The 20,762-nt window shown below is 39.6% G+C and overlaps 1 protein-coding gene across 9 annotated transcripts in view; it reads right to left on the bottom strand.

Annotated features, from left to right (window-relative positions):
• Positions 1 to 20,762, bottom strand: part of MEGF11 (multiple EGF like domains 11) — a 292,920-nt gene that overhangs the window by 115,678 nt on the left and 156,480 nt on the right. For 7 of the 9 annotated variants that reach the window (XM_026856302.1, XM_026856305.1, XM_026856308.1 and 4 more), the window contains one exon: positions 16,728 to 16,802. The exons of the other annotated variants lie outside the window; for them this stretch is intronic. In XM_026856302.1, the coding sequence (XP_026712103.1) occupies positions 16,728 to 16,802 (75 nt within the window). The remainder of the gene's footprint in view (positions 1 to 16,727; positions 16,803 to 20,762) is intronic. 9 annotated transcript variants of the gene reach the window in all.

The following is a 20,762-nucleotide window of genomic DNA, read 5'->3' as shown; positions in this document are numbered from 1 at the left end:
CAAATATTAAATAATCGATGAGAAGAAAATGACATGACCCCAAAGCAGACCGTTTTCCTTGCTGATAAACAGGAACCACACAGGGAAATGTTGAACGCTGCCTGACACTTGTGTAGATGATGATTGTGTAGTAGATGGTGATTTAGGAATGCTGCTGACACACATACACAAAACTGATGACACAGGAAATTAGCATCCGCTCGTCTCCCCCTCCCCCTCTGGAAGAATTTACTAAATATAGCTCACCCTTTAAATATTTAAGGATATCTGCAGAATGTTGTTGTTTTTGAAAGGGTTCCTTCCTGACTGGATTTTCCTCATCAGGCTTAGTAATCAAGTTGTTTTATTTGGAATGGATAATTATTAGTTGAATAATTAATTATTCAGAGTACACTACTAAATAAAACTCTAAGTATGCTGGTATAATAAAAAAGTAACAATATGCAAGAATTTGGGTTTTAAATTGTGCAATAAGGTCAAAATGTGCAGGTTTTTTGCACATTTAATAGAATTGCCTCCATCACCAAAGTCCCATACAAACCCTGACTAATTCTCATGGTCCATTTATGAGCAAGAAAATACATTTTATCATCATTTCATAGAAGGGAAACTGAGAAAGTCAAATTACGTTAAACTACAAAGCTACCCAGAAAGTAAGTGGTAGCACTGAGATAGAACATCTCCAAGTTCTAAAGTCTAAATTTATGCTATACTTCATAGTATATTTCTTCTACAGTTATAATTCTGTGCTGAGGTAAACATATGAAAAATTATTCTTTCATGTATATGGAGATTAATTTGTGAAGTGTTTTTCTGTGTCTCATCAATAACGGTGTTTAAAAAGTGTAAACTTGGTACAAACACCATCACTGATATGCAGACCGATGTGGCGTGTGGCTTGGTGCAGGGCTTGAGAGTCCTGGGGAAGGTACCCAGCCCTGCACACCCACTATCTCCAGATCAACATCGTTTCAGCGACTTCTAGCTCAGCGAGTGGCACTCGGTGACGCTCAGGCCACACTACACTGCGTTCGGCAACGTGCCTGAGGCACGCACATGCCTGTCGAACTGGCTGTAGTCCAGCTCCGTCAGGCAAGGAAAGCAGCAAAGTTCCAGCAATGCTGCTTTAACACCGGCTAGGTACGAATCACCTACACATCTGTGTTGGCAGCTTCGCCGGTAAAAGCCCTCGCTACCCTCAGCTTCACTGCTAGTGGTAATTGGAAAGGCTGGGTAGGACTAACAGGGCTGTCTGCTTCAATCACCCCTCTGATTGCAAAGTGGATGCAACCTTAATAAATGCTTATTCAGCATAATGAGAATCTAATTAGAGATGGCTAAAACAGTAATCACTTCTTCATTTTCTCTAACTGCCATCCCCTGAGCTTCTAGAGTCAAAACCAGGCAGAGGCTGGATGCACAGAGAAAAGGGCCTCGTGATCCAAGGCATTCTCAGCTTGTACCAGAGAACCACAGAAGAGAAATTGAAGAAAATCTTGAAGTTTTTCGCAAATGATATATAGCAATTCAATGAAAAGGGTCCACTTTATATGATTCTCTCTCCTGGTTTTACAGGTCCCAGCTCTATCGTTCTCTTTAAGGGAACGCAGGATTCTCCAGCCACAGTTTGTTTCCCTGTGTTTTCGTCCATCACCATTATCACTGACAGTGTTTTTTACTGACCTGTGTGGATCTTGGGCTCTAACAAAACGAAACCCAAGATAAGTTACACAATATTTGCTGCAAGATTTTCCACAGGCTGCACTGGGACATGGTATGTTTTGTTTCCCCGTTGATTGCCAGGGTCACAAAACTGGAATTTTTGCAAGGCAAGGGATTCAAAAAGCAATAAAACTACGCATAGAGACTGTTGGAGCTTCTTCAAATATTTGATAATTAAAATTGTTAAATGTAACAAGAATTAAGTTCCTATTGTACCAGAAGGGCTTGTCCTTACAGATACCTTGTAGCTAGCAAAGTTTATATGCTTTATTGTTCTGTAACTTGCATATATGCAGACTCCTCTATTTGGCACATCCTTAATTTCTGTCAAACCAGAAGAATTCTAACATTTTCTGTCAGGGAGCTGGTGTAAATCTTGAAGAAAGCCTAAAAAAACCTCTACTGTTGACTCATTTCACTCATTCCTAGGCAGATCTGAAAGAAGGAAGACTTGAAAGAAACATTATGAGCTCAAGAATTATCCTCAACTCTCGAAAGGCACACAGAAAATTAAATTGGGGGATCAGTATTAAGGTAGTGGAAATTACTGGTTCTGTGCACTTAAAAGATTAAGAAGGTGACTTCCCACTGAGACTTGAGAATGCAGGTGTGCATAATTTTTAAAATCTGCATTTTTAACCTTTTAAATTTGCTAGCAAAGCAAGGAAGTTGTTGAGGAACTGCAGTAAACATGGCAATTGAATCAGCTTCTTCCAGACTGTATCTCACAACTTTCCAATTCTTTAACCCAACAGGTCAGTCAATCACAGAAAGACTCTGGCAGCTGGCAATACAGCAGCTAAGCAGAGTTGAAAGCAACATAGGAACACATTTTTAGCAACTGCGTAGCAAAATCTCTTAATTTACTGCAGTGGTGGCTCTGGCCACCAAAGTTCATGGTCGTTGAAACCAATGTACCCTTCTCTGCTCTTGCTACTAGGAATTGCCAGAGGACTTGTGTTAAAGAGCCAAAGCCAACTTTTTTAATAGCAGTCTGGAAAAGGATTCCCTTTTTGAAAGTTTGGTATCAGTTTCTATACATTTTTTAAATACAGGGCTCTACAATCAACAATGAACAGGTGATAACACTATTCTTTAAAATTTTGTAAGTATGTCAGAGGTGAACACAGATTTCAAGATGTTACTTTTGCCTGCTCCAGTCAAGAGATTTCAGGCTAACTCTTAGACCTATAGACTCTTAAAACAATTATCATCTCATAATGCAAATACTCTGAATTTCATTAAAAATCAAAACACCACTTGACTGCCAAGCAACGACAAGCACATTTTATACATAAGCTAACTAATTCCATCTGAAAGCCTCTGAAAAAATAGTAATTGTAGCTCATCATAGCTACACCTAGAAAGATAACCTTGCAATTGATTTCTGCCTGCCCTCCAATTACAGGCGATCCACTGTGATGACTGTTTACATCTCACTTACAGCAACAGGACACAGTCGTGGAGTAGGGCTACAATGCTGACAGCCGTTTATACACATAACCAATATTACAACAAAGACTTAGAAAGCAGATACACTAATTAAAATCCTGCTCCACAGCCCACTGAAATGAAAGCAAAAGACACCACTTCTTTTCCAAATGTAGCCTTATAACCCAGTTTATCTTCAGATTTGTTCTGGCAACAGACCGTCTAGCTGCCACCCACAAAATATTGCCAGGTTGAATCTTAGTAAAAAAGATTTGAAACTGTCGATCTAAGTCCTTGTTTTCTCAAGTCTCAATTATTGTAACATTTTCCTTGTGGGAGATCTTTATTACGTCCCATTCGGAACACAGCTCACCCTGAGCGTAGCTGCCAGCATTCCTCCTCACAGGTTCTGACTGCTTGAGTAACATCCACCTTATTTTACACTATTTACACTAGCGCTGTAAAATTCTTTATCGATGCCAAGGTTTTACAGCTTAATTTTAAGGCACTCAACAGTTGTGCTCAAATATATCTGAAAGATCCTCCACGCTATCCATATGTTCTCAATTGTCAGTGAGGTCAAAACTGGCAGCTTGCTCAGCCTGTCTGAGATACAACCGTAAGTCTTTGGAATTAGGGCTTTTAACAACTCTGCTTTTCCTGATTCTTGTGCAAACCACTCAATCTGTCTTGGCATTTAAACCAAAGACATTTTTATTTGCTGTTACTTTTGACTGCTCTTGGAAATATACTTCAGTGAAATACTGTTATTGTAAAATGCCTTAAAAACCAGTTTTATGTCGAGAAAAACTATATGAATTCGGCCATGTCAAAGTTTTCTACTAGCACATCAGTCAATGATACTTTGATAATTAGCAACAATCTAAATAATACCACAGCTAAATCTACAGAATGGTTAATTTTAACTTCAGAACAGAGGAATGCTTGGTACTGTTTTCCTATCAACATTTCACCACCCCATTAAAGAAGAAAATACTTCCTGTTCTGAAAGGACCTCAGCCAAATTTAATTTACAGGAATCATAATCAAATAGCTGAGGGCTTTTTTCCCCCTAAATATTTTAAGTTAGACATAGTGGAGCAGTTAAGATTTTTATTAGGTTTTGATCTCACATTTCGTGAAAATTGGAGGAATTATTTTTTACTGAGATGGATTTCCCAGGTTATCAACTACTTACTGAATGCTAACATAGGGAAAGGTATTCTTGAGAAAAATAACGAGATTAAAAATATAATAACTTACAGAAATAATGTCCATTACAATTCACAGTGGGCTAATGAAAAGCCATTGTGCAACATTTGGAAAGTATTCTGTGACATTAGCAACTACCGGAGAGCCTGATGGCAGAAAACAGTAGCAAAGCTTTACTCAGAGGAATACCTGTACACTCTGTTCTTAAATCTCACTGGTGTGAACAAATATTTGAGAAAAGCTCAAAGCCATTCATCTTGTATAGCTGGTCCTAAAAGTCTGCCATTCATAAGTCACTATCTGTAAAAAACAAAAATAAATGCCTGAGATATCCCAAAAATAAGCAGACACAAGGTTTACGTTTGTATGCACAGACGAGCTAAGGACGATTTACAGGGTAATTGCCTTGGATTGCCTTATTACACATTTGTCTACCTATAAGGTTTTTCACAGACAAGATTTTATCTTAGAAGTGACCAACTCTTTTTAGCAATCAAGTCATCACATGAGTTTGATATAATCGGTAAACTCGTTTATTATCAATGATTAGTAAAAGTACATTATATCATATAGCTCCACCAGTTATCAGCCACACGTTTGCCCTAACCAGTCATCCTTTTTGCCCTCAGATCTTTCATAGACATGAAAGCTCAGAGAAAATATTTGGCTGTAGGTTGAGCAAACCGCAGGAGTATGCAGACCTAAAGAATTCCTGCACTTTGATGCTGCTCTCCTCTGTGTGTGCAAGCAGAACAGGAGGCAAAAAACATGGGATGGAAAGTATTAGAGAAAATAAAATCATTAAGACTAGGAGGAAAGAAGAAGAAAATGTATGTAAGGAAAGAGCAAAGAGAGAAATAGGTTAAAAGAAAGAAAATAAAACCCCACATAAAATCCAGAAATAACAGAGAAAAATATACAGCTGAAAAGAAAGAAGACGTACATTCCTGATGTCCTCTCAGACAGCATTACCAAGGACTCCCTGCTTTAGTGTCCCACATAATATGTCCCTGAAAATAATGAAGGTCACCAGCATATTATAGGAAGTAGTCAGCAATGAGTAGACCATTACAACCACCACAGAAATGATCAATTTGTTTATCCTTGTTAAATGAAAACAGAAAACAATGTGATAAGGGGATGGGCTACATCTTGCACCCCAAGGCTTTCATTCCCCAGCCGCTTCCTCGCACTGGTGACACGCACAGGACTCTTGCTTTTTACTCTTGGATAGGCAGGGAATAATGACTAACTGTAATAAAACAAATAACACATACAACATCTAATGACTGATTTCCTGGGAGCTGCATTAGCTCTTGCATTAGCTGCATTTTAGAAGTCAATTTTTAAAACTCGGGACAGCATTAAAAAACTGACAAATGCCACTCGGTCACATCCATGTTGTCACAGTTATTGAAGCCTCTGGAGAGAGTGTCAAAGAAATAAAGCAAATTTCTTTTTTGCTTAATTTGTGTCAATTGATTTCCTATTTTTAATTAATAATTCTAATTATGATGCAGCAAATTTACCCAACAGACACAACTAGTTTAATCAGCATGTATTGATTGTAACAGTAGAATTATCCCAATGTTCCTGACACCATCGATTTTCTGTTGCGCGACTGTAAGAAAACAGAAGCTGGACTGTGTTGTCAGCTCACTGTGCTGATGATCTCTAGGCTATGAATTGGTGTTCCTGACCTTACAAATAAAAACACAGACATTATCTACTACTTCAGCACTTCAGAGAAGGAATCTGGTGATTAAGTTATGACACAAATAAGGGGGTTAGTCATAGCCATAGCAGCAGGGAAATAAAGCTGGTAGACACTGATTTGAAGAAAAAAGCTGTAAGAGAGCAGTTAGAAAAGCCTTTGTAAAACTGAGCTAAATCATTTGCTTTAAGTTCCTAATTTGCCCTCACTGTGGACAGCTCCCAAACATCTATTTAATTTTCAGCATATGCTTCAATATCCGCAATAAGCCCTTCAGTACATTTTTGAGCATTTTTCCCTTTTTTTTTTTTTTTTTAACAGCTCATCTGTGAAGGTGCTCATAGGAGCAGCAGGGTGGACACCTGCTCAAATAGAGCCAATACTCACTCTAATGTCACTGTGCAACTGTCCCCAACAACACCCTATTTCTGACTCCAGGGGTAGGGCACAAGGGGTGAGAAATAAAAGGGATTTTACAGAGAAGGCGTAGTGTGGCCCAAGCTAATGCTTAGCCCCTTTGCTGGATTCATTGAGAAATCTTCAAATTCTCATGAAGCTCCAAATTCTGCAGAAATGATGCAAAAAGCTACCTGTAGTGGCACAGAGAACTTTTAACCATTTGCAATTGAAATGCTCCAACTTAGAAAGCCTAGAAAGGCTTTGTGCAGCCAGTGGCTCTCCGCTGTGCCTGGCACACCTCCACAGGGCCCTCTGCTTTACTGAAACGTGGCCCAGGACAAAGGTGTGGCACAGCAAACCTCTGCAATGGAATGAGTGGCCCTAGTTTAAGGTGTGGAGCAGCTAGGAGTTCTCACCTATGATTGTCTCACTTAACTACCCATTTGTAGTAAAGGAACCAAAAGTATCAGAATCTTGAGGAAAACAGCAACTTCTCACCAACGTGCGTGTGTAAGGACACTGGCTGTAACTGAGGTGGGTTTGAACTAAACCTCTGCAGCCAAGTTGCTCCTAGGCTTGTACGAAAACATGCAATGAGATATGAAGATTGGGCCAAATACCATTACAAAATGGAAAAAAAACCCAATGTGGCTGCTACTGCCTGAATGCAATGGGATGGCAAAGACATGTCACCGGTTCACTGCAGGGACCACAGGGCAGAGTCTTCCTTTACCTGAGGTGCGGGGAGGAATAGCCTGGGATTAAAACCAGCGTTTGCAGAGGGGTGTGAAAGTGAAGTATGATTTTTGATCTGCTTGTTTTGTTGCAGAGCTAATCATAGTCCAGTGCAAAGTAATTTACCAAGTTTCCCCGTATTTGTTTTTTCACAACAGTTGACAATGCAAGCAGATTTAGCAGAAAAGCGGCTGTGGTAGAGGTGAAATCACTAGCAATAGAAAACTCACATTTTTTCCTATAGCTGTTAATTCATATTAAACATTTGCTGTTTCTGCTTACTCAAACTATAATGTGTCAGTAATAAACATGCAATTATATTAGTTAGCTTTTTGGCTAAAATATTTGGAACAGTAAAATTGATAGATAATTACAGTAACAGTTATTTGTTCCCTGCCAAACCTGCAGTAAGGCATGCCCGCCTGCAGAGTTATGTCTTTTTAAGCACAAAAAGATAAGCAGTACACATCATACACTTTGAATAACGAGAAAGATTTCCTATGGCCAGCATTTCAGAAGTGGTAACAGACTGTGGTTTGATACAAACCATATCTATTTATGTAAAATGGGATTTTAATTGGAGCTACTTATCCCCGTGATATAAATGAGGCAATGAAAAATGATTGATGCACTCTGGTAATTATTGTTAAACCACCTTGCAAACTACAACAAAAAAATCTTTCATGTACATAATGGCTGTTTAAATTTTAATAAGATACAGAACTGCACTTCAGTAGGCAAAATATTAATGCTACATTTTGGGCAATATTTATATTTCAATACAAACAATATTTAACTGAAAAATCAGAATACATGAGGAATGCTGGGTGGATTTATTTAAGTGATAAATAGATCTATTTTGGAAACATACAAAAGAAAGTAAAAATTGCATTAGCTTGTTATTTTTTGCAGTGGGAAAGCACAAGCATGACACAGCATAAACTCATCATCTCCCCAATATAAAAAGTGGCAGTAAGTATGATGGCATAGATATATGCGGTCTCACAGTAGTCACTGCTGCGGCTTCTTTATTTCTACCTAAGAGCAAAGGTTAAGAGTGCAAAACCAGTTTCTGTTCATTATTATACAGAATGAATAGCAATATAAATTCTTAATAATTGTTATACCTATGGGGGAACTAAAGCAATTCTCCTCATTTAAATGAAATGAAAGTTGAGCACTAAAGCCTTCCTTCTCTTCTTCTCCAGCTATGGAACAATGCCCCACCAGAATGTGAAAACGCACCAGTTCTCTCCATCACAGCTATATCAGACTTTCTGGAAAACTGAACAGCCAATAAGGCTCAAAGAGGCTATTACAGTGTACAAGGTTTGAACAGCGCAGAGACACCAAATACAATAGTCCTATTATAGATAAGTCTTCCAAAGATAGAAAAAACTGCAGAAAAGAGTCTGTCTATACAATCAACTAATGCATCATTTGTCAGAAAAGAAATGTCTAGGCTATCTTGAAAAAAATGCCAAGAAGTTGCTTGTAACAGGGGAGTGTATTGAATAAAAGACCAAAGCAATCAAGACCTTCTGTGGTTATAATCTCATTTGTGCATTGACGGTATTTCAGTCAATAGACTGTCATACACTAGCTAAGAGTTGTATTGTAAAAATATTTGGACCATCATATCAAATTTCATAGCTGGTGCCCTACAAGGTCAGAGAGTGGAATCATTAGTCTTAATAGGGTGATTGATCAAACCATAAATCCAGCAAAATCAAATTTTACTTTGGTGTCTCCTACAAAGAAAAATGAAAAAAATAATTCAATTCATATGTATCATAATTTCTAGCAACCAGATCACATTGCATTAGGAAACTCAGTAGCCTACTCTGCATATAAAGCATGATTCTGCTCCTATTGCAATCGGTGGCAAGTTCTCACCCCGTCCTAGGGGAGCAGGGGATAATGAAGGCGAAGAGGCAGGTTTGGAAGGGGGTAGGTCATAACTCCACAATTCTAGATGCAGATTACCACATCCTGAATGCCACTATTGGACCAAGCAAATGCAAAAGCAGATAAGGAAACTTAGCTTACTTTCCCCCATTTTACCATCTGCAGTTCAATTTATGCAGTGAGAGCTTTTCAACATGTACACTTAATATACACCTTCATGGAAGTAGGGTCAGCATGGTGCATGGGGTGGGTCAGACTACCAGGGACATCAGTCCCAAAGATTTCTTTAGTTTATTGACCCTCTCAGTGAACCTGAATCAAGTATGAGACACAGAATGAAACCCTTAAATCATGTCATTTGGTTTCAGTTTGCATTATGAAACAACTGCACTGTGGAATAAAGGAGAGAACAGTGCTGTTGACTAGGCAATAGTAGTTGGTCTTAAACCACGACAGGAATTCCTTGCGCTGCACATTTTTGTATCGCATTGCAGACTTCAGAATACAATTGAACTCTTTGGCTTTTGAGTCCCTTTTCACTGTAAATGCAATATTAATGAATCATATTGAGCTTTCCCAAACAGCAGGGACATGAATAAAAAACCTCCTAACTGTCCTAATTCTACATGGATCTTCATAATCCAGCTTTATTTAGGCCACCAAAAAAGAGGAAAAATACCCAAAGTAGAAGATATTAGCAAATTGTGAAACATGGATCAAGTGCATTTTTCTTAAATCCCTGATCTGATCAGTTCAAGATATGTCCCTCTTATACAGCAGTAATCACCTGGATACAGGGTTTAGCAACTAACTCTAATTACAGAGATGTTGAGCAGTGATTTTTTTTAAGTGAGAGTTAAGCTGAGAAGAGCTTCTTGACTAGAAGCCAGTGTGCTCAATCAATTAAATCATCGTAAGAGAAGAAGAATCAGACCAAGGGGGGAATGCGTATGTGAGGCTGATCATCAGTACAACTGAACTGTCACCTCAGCGCAGGCTGGAATGTGGCCATAGAAGTAGATTGATGGATGAATTACACTCAGCAGAGAGCAGCCCACAGTGAATTGCTGATAAGATCTCAAAATAAATCTTACAATATTACATGCCAAGGTGGAACTGCAGCCTCTGCAGCCTTGCTGTAGCTCGGAAGCTAAGCAGGTCCTTCTGTCTGCCTAGCCTCAGGGGCCTTTCCTGGTCTGAAGGAGGTTCTTCTCCCCATGTTGCTGGGATGTTTGTACAGTGTTAGTGAGGTGTTATACAGCAGCTCATGAAAACTGGAAGTGGAGTGAGTTTAACAAGCCTGGAAATATTTGGATGAGTTTCTGTGACTTAGAGATACTGATTTCCCCTGTAACTACTGTTTTTCTAGATGACAGATTAATATCTGCCAATTAGAGGAAGGAGAGACTCTGACTGGAGCCACTGAAATCAAAACCAAAAAGGCAACAGTGGGCTGTAAGGGATGTAAGGATGAAGCTGTCTGGTGGGTTGGTTTCTGGGTTCACAGAGGTTATGATATGACCTGCAGAGCACATACAGAGGAGGTGGATGTCAGACAGCTCACTGATAAAGTTTTCTTTACTGTGTTTAGCTATTTAAATCCTCAGTATATGGGAGCATTTTGCTTTAGGCTCCCTCAGTAAAAGGAGAGACAAAGAACTACTGATTTTTTGGCACGCAGAGCCAAACCCTAAACAGAGAGTGGAAAATTAATAGTGAATTCAATAGGTGGCCACAAAGTCCTAAGAAACAGGAAGCCTGGAATGCTCTCATGATCCTCTGGCAGTGATGTGACTCTGGAATCAAAAATCGGTGTATGATTCATGAGAAGATATGTGAACTTCCGTCGTTCCTCACTTAGGAAGTTTGTGCTGTAAGAGATGTGTGGCTGGCTCACTCCTGACTAGCTATTACACAACCAAGGGAATGGCTTTACAAATGACTATAAAAATTGTTATTTAACTCCGGTGGGAGCTCAAAGACTCACAGATCTGCACTATTCTGAAAAGGCATGAGTTGTGAGACATGAGCTGTCTCTTTGTCACATTATTGCAAACAGATGGTTTTGGAATAGGACATCCAAATACAGAGATTTTTGCCCCCAAACTGTGTCCTAAATAAGATTTATGCTGGGTGATTTCTGTCTGGCATGGACAAAACTCCAACATCCCCCTTAATAGTACAGTGCACTTTAATTAAAGACTGTGGGTAGCAAGTTGACTTTTTATAGTGTGTAAAGTCCATAAACCAAAGCCATTTATACAGCTGCCCACTAAACCTCACACCCCTTTAAAGGCATGGTGAGATCTTCCCTAAACCATTGCAATATTTCTGTTCCAAGAGTTTTTAGTATTGGTGATAGATGGCCAACTTGAAAGCAGGAGGAAGAGCAGCTCTTAACTTATCCATGAAACTTGAGCTAGTTCAAGGAGAAGTATAAAAGAGTCCTCATAGTTCTGTGTCTCCCTTAAGGACAACAGACTCCATTCCTTAGTGGCCTTAAGCTGCAAGGAAAGAGAATGGTTTGTGGCATGCAAATGCACAGGGCTGCAAAGCCCAATGTAAACCTCAATAAATAAATTAAAATCTCTTCACTGACCTAAGATGGCTGTCTGTTAAAACCAAAACATTGCACTGAATTCAGATGCATAGAAATGAGGTGCTGATTTTTTTTTCTGGAAACCATGCTGGACTCCCTTCTGCACTTCTGGGGTCATTTCTGTCTCCTCTCATGCTGCCCTCTCGCCTCTGAGAGATACCTCATCAGCAGAAAAGGTATCACATTTGTTCTTCATCACTTCTTTCCTTAGAAATTCTCTGCTGCAGCAGATGAGAAACTTGGCAGCAGGGAGGCAGCAGGTGTGCTGAATGCTGCTCTCATCATCCCTCACACGGACTACTCTGCCTCATTAGTTATAACTCTATCGGTAAACCAATCAGGGTATGGGGCCAATATTAGCATGCGACTGCCCAGAACACTTGACTGGTACCACACTGTTAGGCCAGCATGAAACAGTGGTTCTTCAAACCATGCCTAGGTGCCACACAGGAGTTAGCAGAGCCCAAAGCCTAATCCCAGCGGGCAGGCTGGATGCAGCCAGTTTATCCAAGAGGATGCTACATTTGAGCGGTATGGACATGATCGAGGCTATGCCAGTTAACCTCAGGGTCAGAAAATCACCTAATCCAGCATCATACCTACTGTTTCCTTGGCTCCCTTTGTTTGGCAATCCCTATCTGTCATTTCCTGCCTCATATGCAGATCTTTCAGTTCTCAGGGCCTAGGTTGCCTCAAAAAGAAGAACAGCCCCTTGCAGATAATATGGAGATAAATTTCATCCTTCCTCTAGAAATGTTAAAATAATTTGTCAGATGGTTTAGATCACTCTGCATAAATGCTGTGTCCTCATCAATACTCACCACTCTGCCAGTTTTTCTGTCATTTGCAAATTTTATCTGCAGTAACTTTGTATTTACTTCTAGATCATTAATATAAATATTGATAGGAGTGAGTCTAATACCAGAAGCCCACCAAAATACATTCAATTATTGTTCCACATTGACAGCTGCTTTCTGAGATCTGTCATTTAGCTTTTATTAATTTTTTTTATGCATGTTATTGACAATTGTATAGAGTTAATTTTTTAATCAGAATATCTTTCAGAACTGAATCAAACATGTTACAAAAATTTATTATATTTGCACAGCTACTCTAATTAAACTAACATCTAAATCTGTGATCTCATTCAAGAATTATATCAGGTTTGTGTAGGATGATCAATTTCTTGTGAAAAACTAAACCTCATTTTAATTACTATCTTTTAATTTTTCATTGATTGAATCCAACTAGTATCCAATTTACTGTTTTTCCTCCTGGAGTTAACAACGTCTTGTCCAAAAATCTGCTCAGGATTGTGAAAATATGTAAGTTTTTGTTTGTTTTTATTAAAGACTTTTTCTAAAATTAGAGGACACTCTGGAGGAAAGCGACTGACAACTTGCAATAGAGGCATCCCCAGAATAGTGACTTACTTGCTGGGCTGGCATATCAAGAAAGCCCAGGGGGAAGAAGGAATATCTGAGTCATCCTCAAAACTCCCCCTTTTCCAGGTCTCAAGCACAAATCAAAGAGCAATGGGGAATTGTTCACATGCTGCTTCGATGCAGGCAGAGATTGATTTTAAGCTGCACAATGTTACACAAGCCTCTTGCCCTGCAGCAGGGCTTGTCGGGAGGGACAGGGAGACCTCTCTGCTCTAAGGGCAGGGCAGAGAATTAATAGCACAGGCTACTGACGTGTGCGTTAGCAGCAAAGTAGCTATTGCTTTTTTCTCCAGCTCACTCACTCTTATCCTGTTTTCACAAAGGAATATGATTAAGATGTCAGTTGTTTAGATCCATTTTTAATATCTCCTGATCAAAAGTGGAAGCTTAGATAGCATGTAAGAACTGACTTTGATATTAAAGAGAGAAAGAAGAACAAATAGTTTAATTTGCTTCTTGTCTTTTTTGGCTTGGGATTTTGAAGCAGATGTTCATATGCAAACACAAAAAAACCATCTTCCATCCAAGTCTGAGCACATATCACATGGTTCAGAAAGAGATGTATAGTGAGGACTACAACAGCACACTTCCTGCTTGTAGTGTCACAAGAATGTCACAGGCAATGACCTGTGTAACTTATCTGAACATGGGATGAAAAAAAAGAGAATAAATCTTTAAAAAGGAACAAAATACTTGAAGTAACCCACACTCAGAAAACATGTGTAAGTATGCTGTTTCAAGCATATCCATAGATTAAAAACTAGGAAAAACACAGATTGAGTATTACAGTACGATTTTAATGATGATCTTAAGACACATAGAAGCAAGTAATGTGAAAAGAAAGGGGCTGATTTCTGGACCTTAAACCGATGAGACCACAGAGAAGCACCTGCAAAGCCTCTGGTTACTCATGAACAGGGGAAACAGGTGCTTGGTATGGCCCAAATTCTAAAAGGCTGGAATGTCACATTTTGAAGAGGGCTTTGATTCTTTTTGGTCTTTGTATATATTGAGGAATTGAGAGGTAAATTGTGGAGACCAAAGCCACACAAGGGGAAAACCCAACCAGCAAGGAGTCAAAGAGAAGGACATGTGATGTTTCGCACATTCACCGTAATGCATAGCCTGAGAGGAAGGAACCATTGTAGCAAGTGCCACCACCTTCCATCTCCCCCAGGAAGAGGCACACCGCTTGCCAGCAGAACCTCCCCGCTCTCCCAGACTGATGCCAAAGCAGGCGGCAAGTTAACCGGCTTGGGAAGCACGACCCGTCTTGACTCGCTATCGCCCAGGAAGAGAACTGGCACAGCCACTGCCACAGGCTGGGAGCTTTCAAGGAGTAATCCTGCCCCATTCCCTTCAACCATGGAATTATCACAGATGGACATTATCACTGGTTCTACTATTTTCTATGGGTTTATGATTTTTAAAATGCTTTTTATACATTTAATCCCCACCTCTTTTCCAAGAACCTCAGAAAGACCCCCAGAAACACTTGCCAACTGTTTGTAATGAAGATGAAAGAGGAAGGGGAAGCAGACTATGAATATTAGCAAGTAAAAAGACTTAAGGTTTGGATATAAATCTGAGATGCTTGTGCCACAGCAAGACAGTTCTTGAATTACATACCATTTAAAGCCTGTTCCTGTAAGCACGGCTATAGATCCAGACCATACAGGTGTAAATTACACATGTACATACACATATCCTAAGGGATTTCATGGAGACATTGCTAGTTCTCTCTCTGGCTCTATTTCTGTGGAAGCCAAAATGTGTCATGGGGACTTTTGTATCTCGTAGGGTCCAAGCACACCTCATGCATCTGTGTCATTAGACCTTGGAGAGGTCTCGTCACAGCAATTGCAATCACCACCATATCATGTTACAGGCCGAATGCCTCTTCCATGCTTGCTTCTAAACATGTTCAGGTTTCATATATGAAATGAAAACATTTAAAAATGTTTCTCCATGCTTAGACTTATCTCAGTAGACTGGTATTTCCTATGTATTAATGGAGCATAAACTGAGTGCAAAATCTGGCCCTTCATACAATGGGCGATTTTTGGCATTGGGCCCAGATAAGACCAAAAAAATAATTGTCTGAATTTAATCAGTTGATGTTAGTTGGCAGTGCAAGAAGTCTTTATGCAGGTATTTATTTGTCCCAGCAATAACAAGAATATTGGAATTTATATCTAGGAGATAAGAGAGCACCTTGTCACTCAAGCACAGCTAACAAGGGAATCACTATTTGGTACAGACATGTAAATGTCAAATGCTTAGCCTGGTTATTATTGTAAATTCCATTTTTACAACCTTTTATTTTTAGAATGGTCTCTTAATTGATTTTTAATTATATTTTGCAATGACATTTAACTACACATGCTTTGTAAATATACCCACACATATGACAAAATATATTAAAGGAGAAAATACCGATACATTAGAGGTACTATCTTCACAGACTGCACTAAGAAGAAATTCTTGTGTGAGATCAAATTTGTTTTGGGTATAAAGGGATGCAGTTCTACCACAGACAGATGATACCAGCTGATTTGGTCCTCAGAATGTTAATGATACGCATCATCAACCCATCAGTACAGAGGTGCACTGCTCCTTCCTGATAGTCATCAAAATGGAATGGGATGTAAAACAGTCACCAGCTCAACCGGCCACAGGGTGATTCAAAGCAACGTCTAATCCACCTCAGCACAAAGCAGCTGGGGAGGCAATGGTTGCTGAAAATAATGTACTATAACATTTTTCACTTATACAGTGTCTGTTATTTATCACAAGGGTCAAAATACAATGCCAAAGTATTATTTAACCTAAAACATAAACAACACAGAGATTCTTTAACAGTGAGTCACAGCTATCTAACTTGTAGATCAGGACAGCAAACCAAACCTTAGGAAATGTAACTGCTTTTTATAACTGAAGATGAGATATGCCCAAGGAAATTAAATGGTGTTATTTGGCTTTTGCATAAATAAGGAGTGAGAAGAAAATGAAGACTAACTTCCAATTCTGGGCCCTGAATGATTACTCAAGTTAAAATTGCCCAGGACATAGTGACCAAGGGATGGCTTGACGTAAAGTTCTACAAGGTCTTCAGTCATCAGAAGAGGTCAGGACATCTACCTCAGGAGCACCATGTTAGAGAAAAGCAGAAGGCAATGCATCTCAGGTCTCCAGTGTGGTGTTTTGGAGGTGTCAGATAGCACAGCCTGAGCATCGGACAGGACTGCAGCACACAGTGTGGCATTAAAAGATATAGCACTATAAATTGCATCCATCCAATTGGCTAAAACAGAGGTCTGGGATGGGTTAAAAAAGTTAACCCAGTTATCAAACGACAAAATCCTGGGAAGTCTGAAACGCTGTATGAAACTATTCAATTCCCTTGAGTTTCTGGCTCAGCATCCCTCAGGTTTGGGGTCCAAAGGATCATGTGCCATTCAAGAGAGAAACCATGCACAGGGAAAGGCTGGAACCAGCACCCTCAGATCCCACCACCCAAGGCACCCTACATTAGCCATTGAATTTGTTGGAAACCACTCACTGTTGTAGTTGCTGTTCCCACTAGTCTCTGCCGGTGCGGTGCTGTGCTCCCCCGGCCCTTCAGAGGTGGCCCTTCCTGACACGGAACGGGGAGAAAAAGGGAGGAGACGAAACAAAGAGAGGGAAGAAGGGGACACAGGAGGGTAAAAGAAGGGAAAGGGAGCATTTGTAACCGAACTCTTCCAACAGCTTCGTTACACATAAACACTGGGCACACTTAGGGCCTGCCAGCGGCAGCTTTGCATTGGCCCTAACTGGCTCCAGGTCAGGCGTGAAGAAGCTGTTTCACACAAAAGCAGGTTCACGCAAGGGCTGCAGAGCAGGCAGGCACCCGGGTGGTTTTGCAGGCTGTCCTTATCCCGCAGCCACACGCAGCTGGAAACTTCAACAAACCTGCACTACAGAAACTATTTTCCTCTTTTCCATTGAAAATGCTACTTTTTATTGAAAAAATTACAATTTCTGACTGGAAAACTCAATTTACTTCTTTCAACAATATTTTTCTGCCAAAAGTGCTTTTTTCCCCGAAAAATTCAATTTCCCATAGAAAGAACATCATGACAATTTTTGTAAATGAGTGCCGTTGATGTATTTTATGGAAAATCAAAATGATAACTTGAAAAATACCACTTCCCGTGCTTTTATGAAAACACTGTATAACATTATTGAAGTCAGCAGGATAACAACAGGTAAAGGCCTGCACATTTTTCACTCAAACTTGTATTTGCTGACAATTCACACATACCTTTTACATGGCCAGGATGTCATATTGTTATTAGTAAGGCTGTAATTTCATTATCAGTTACAGAAGCAGTGGAAAACACTGGAAAAAGCAGAATTTAGTATTTATACAATTCCCAAGTTTGACAATTATGGTGGAGGCATAGTGCTTTTGTTGTGGAAGGACCTGATTTCTTCATGTTGTGGAACTCATAAAAACCACAGGGCTGGGGAATGACTATATTGATCTTGGATAAGATTCACTCCTGTGCAGAGATCCAGCACAAGCCAGTATATCACATAAATTTCGTTTAAGTCCATACTGGGGAATGAAGTGGCACGCAAATCACACATTATTGTTAACATAATGCTTTGTTCCTAAATATTGCTACGCCTGAGTAGACTACAAAATTTTTTCAGAGATTATAAAAATAATCCCCGTTCTGCAAATGGGGAGACTGAGACAATGAAAGGAGATAAGACTTGCCAAAGGTCACCCAGCAGGGAAGCAGAAGGGCTGGGATACATCCAGATGCCAGAGTAGAGATCTGTCTCCTGTCATTGCCCCTATATGTGGTACAAACACACAGTCGATGACAGCTTCTGCTCCACAAAGTGACTTCTCTAAAATGCCTCTTGTAAAGTCTGCTTGAGCAATGGGACCCAAGTGTTCATCACAAAATGCATTCATTAATTCATGCTGTTTATTTTGATGTTAATGGAATCTGATTTAATTGTGTTGTATATGTTCTGTATAGATAACTAATTCTCTTTTTATTTTTTTCCTGTGGATACATATTTTACATGCTCTTTTTTCCTTGCAGCAGCAGCTTTTGCTCACTCATAGTTCCTCCTATGGGGTCTGAGGAAAAGGAATGTAACTGGCATCCCTTTCCACCCTTTAATGAAACTAGGGTTCAGATTACTGTCATACTGTGAAGACTGGTAAAACATCTTTGCTGACAGTTTAAAAACTTCCAGAACACAGAAATTAAGCAAAAATTAATTGGAAATCTCAGAGACAGATTTCAGTAGACAGCAATGCATGCTCAATTAATTAACTCTGAAAAAATGCAAGTGCTACATTTCATATGTGTCATAAGCCCTAAGAACAATAAAAGTGTTTGTTAACAGACTTTCGGAGAAAAAAAGCTAAGCCAAGTTGCAGTGCGTGCTGCACTTCTGTGTCTCAGCAAAAGCTGGCTGTAAAATAGAGTAAATGGTGGGTGTATTTTAGGGAACTACAAGTGTACCTTCAGATCAATCCATTCCTGAACTTGTGCTGATGCTCAGAACAGTAATGGGAAAACAATCCTGCTAAGCTTTCTCGCAGCAAGGATAAAAATCCTTCCTTCACCACAGGTTGGCCCTCTTGTTTTCTGGGGATGCAAATACATCGTGGCACTGAGGATCCAACAATTCTTTGTTATTCCTTTTAAAAGTAAACATATATGCACCTGTACATATGGTTACTTTTTTCTTTGGCCATAAAGTGCCCAAGTGGCCATTGAAGCATATAATGCCTCACCCAATTGCATAACCATGAATATTCATGTACAAATTGTAATTACAAGTGCATGTTCATTGTGCATGTACTGTCTTTGTTTTACTATTTTTAATTGCCAGAACACAAAATAATTCAAAATATGTGATCTGTTGGATTCAGATTTGCAAACTGCCTGCTCAAAGGCTGAAAGACGAATAAAGGGACTAGCCCAAGGAAATGTGCAATTCAGCTTGGTGCTGTGAACAGTTAAAGCAAGCTAATGCAGATCCCAGCCTCACCTTCCCAGTCCTTGCACATTCAGAATCCCACCAGTTCCCATTTTACTGTGCACATGACCACAAGACAAATTTAACAACAAACCTGTGAAAAGATTCTGGAATTCAGGTTGGCCTAACAGCAGGTAACAGTGAGAAATCCACTTCTCTTCAGACGGATGAAGTGATAGAAATGCAAGGTAGACCGAAAAGAATCGATTTGTCATGACCAGTAAAAGAGAGCTGAAGCTTATGTTTTCATTTCTGATACCTAAACTGGCAAAGCACTTCAGAAGCTGACATTTATTGATCATGCAGCCTCAAAACAATACTGGTGAAGTTCAGAGCCCATACAGTCAAAAGACATGCATTAAATACAACAGGAAAGTTGATAGCAGAAGAAAAATGAGAAATAAATTCCATTTACAGACTTGGCATGTGTATGGGAAGCATATAGCCACTTTCACCAGCAAGAAAGTGCTGGGATTACATGGCTTTTTCTTTCATGTTAGGTCACCATTTTGAGATGCAGAGTGGATGTTGTGCCTGTTAATGTCACTGGCCTCAATCATGCAATCCTTAATCAGGCAGAAATCCCTGCAGTTTTGCCCATATAAGAATTACAGACTCAGTTATAGGTCTTCTGGTGCAGATTTGACCCCTGCTGCCTCCCTGCCGCAATAAAACTTCTAAACCCGCTTGGATCATTACTTCTACAACTTGCCAGAGGGCATGGGAGTGCAGCATTTATGCTGTTGCTTTCTGGTTTTAACCAAGAGTTGAGGCATCATCCAGTGACTGTACTGGCCAACATACAGCAAGAGAAATAATCTAAACCAGATACAGGGCTAGTAGGGATTACTTGTCCCAGAATAATCACTCTCTCCGCCAACTCTACCTCCATGCAAAACAACAACTTGCTAGTCCTTGCTCAGCCAGTGCCAGCATGCCCTTTTTTAGAACAAAAAAATCGGTTTCCTTAATGGCATAAAAAGGTTATTAGGATTGTTTATTCTAAGGTCTGAAATATGTATTCAATTCTCAATTTGCTTATATGTCTTTTAATTATATCAACATTGGTGTTCTGTCTCTGTGGTAGTAATTGGAAATTGATATAAAATCAAGACTAGAAAACATTAAGCACTGCAGTGACTGGAGTTGTTTCTCACAGCATTTATCATCTTACTGCTTGTTTTTCAGAATTAAATTTCCAACACAATTCTCTTTTTAACATACAATATTAGGTGAAAATATTAAACATGTTCACTGGCAGATGATGTCTATTTATCAGAGACAAGCACAATAGAAGCCATACCCTGCTAAATTCTGAGCCTGAAATTCACTAAAAGACATAATTCAGCATTAAAGGGGAAGGGATATACATCTAGGAGATTTTCTGCAGAAAGAATCTTAAAAACCTTTGGCATAGCCTGGATGTGAACGCATAGGAGACCAATACAAAAATCATGTGTGCTTGGGTGACAAATAGAATGATGGTGGTGTCCCTCAGAATTCACAGAGGAGGTAGTAGACAGGGGAGGGGAGGGGAGGGGAG

Source organism: Athene cunicularia (genome assembly GCF_003259725.1).
Source record: "Athene cunicularia isolate RWA chromosome 10 unlocalized genomic scaffold, athCun1 chr10_part1, whole genome shotgun sequence".
NCBI lineage: Eukaryota > Metazoa > Chordata > Aves > Strigiformes > Strigidae > Athene > Athene cunicularia.
The sequence above is the reverse complement of the archived record's forward strand: the minus strand, read 5'-3'. Positions and strand labels throughout refer to the sequence as shown.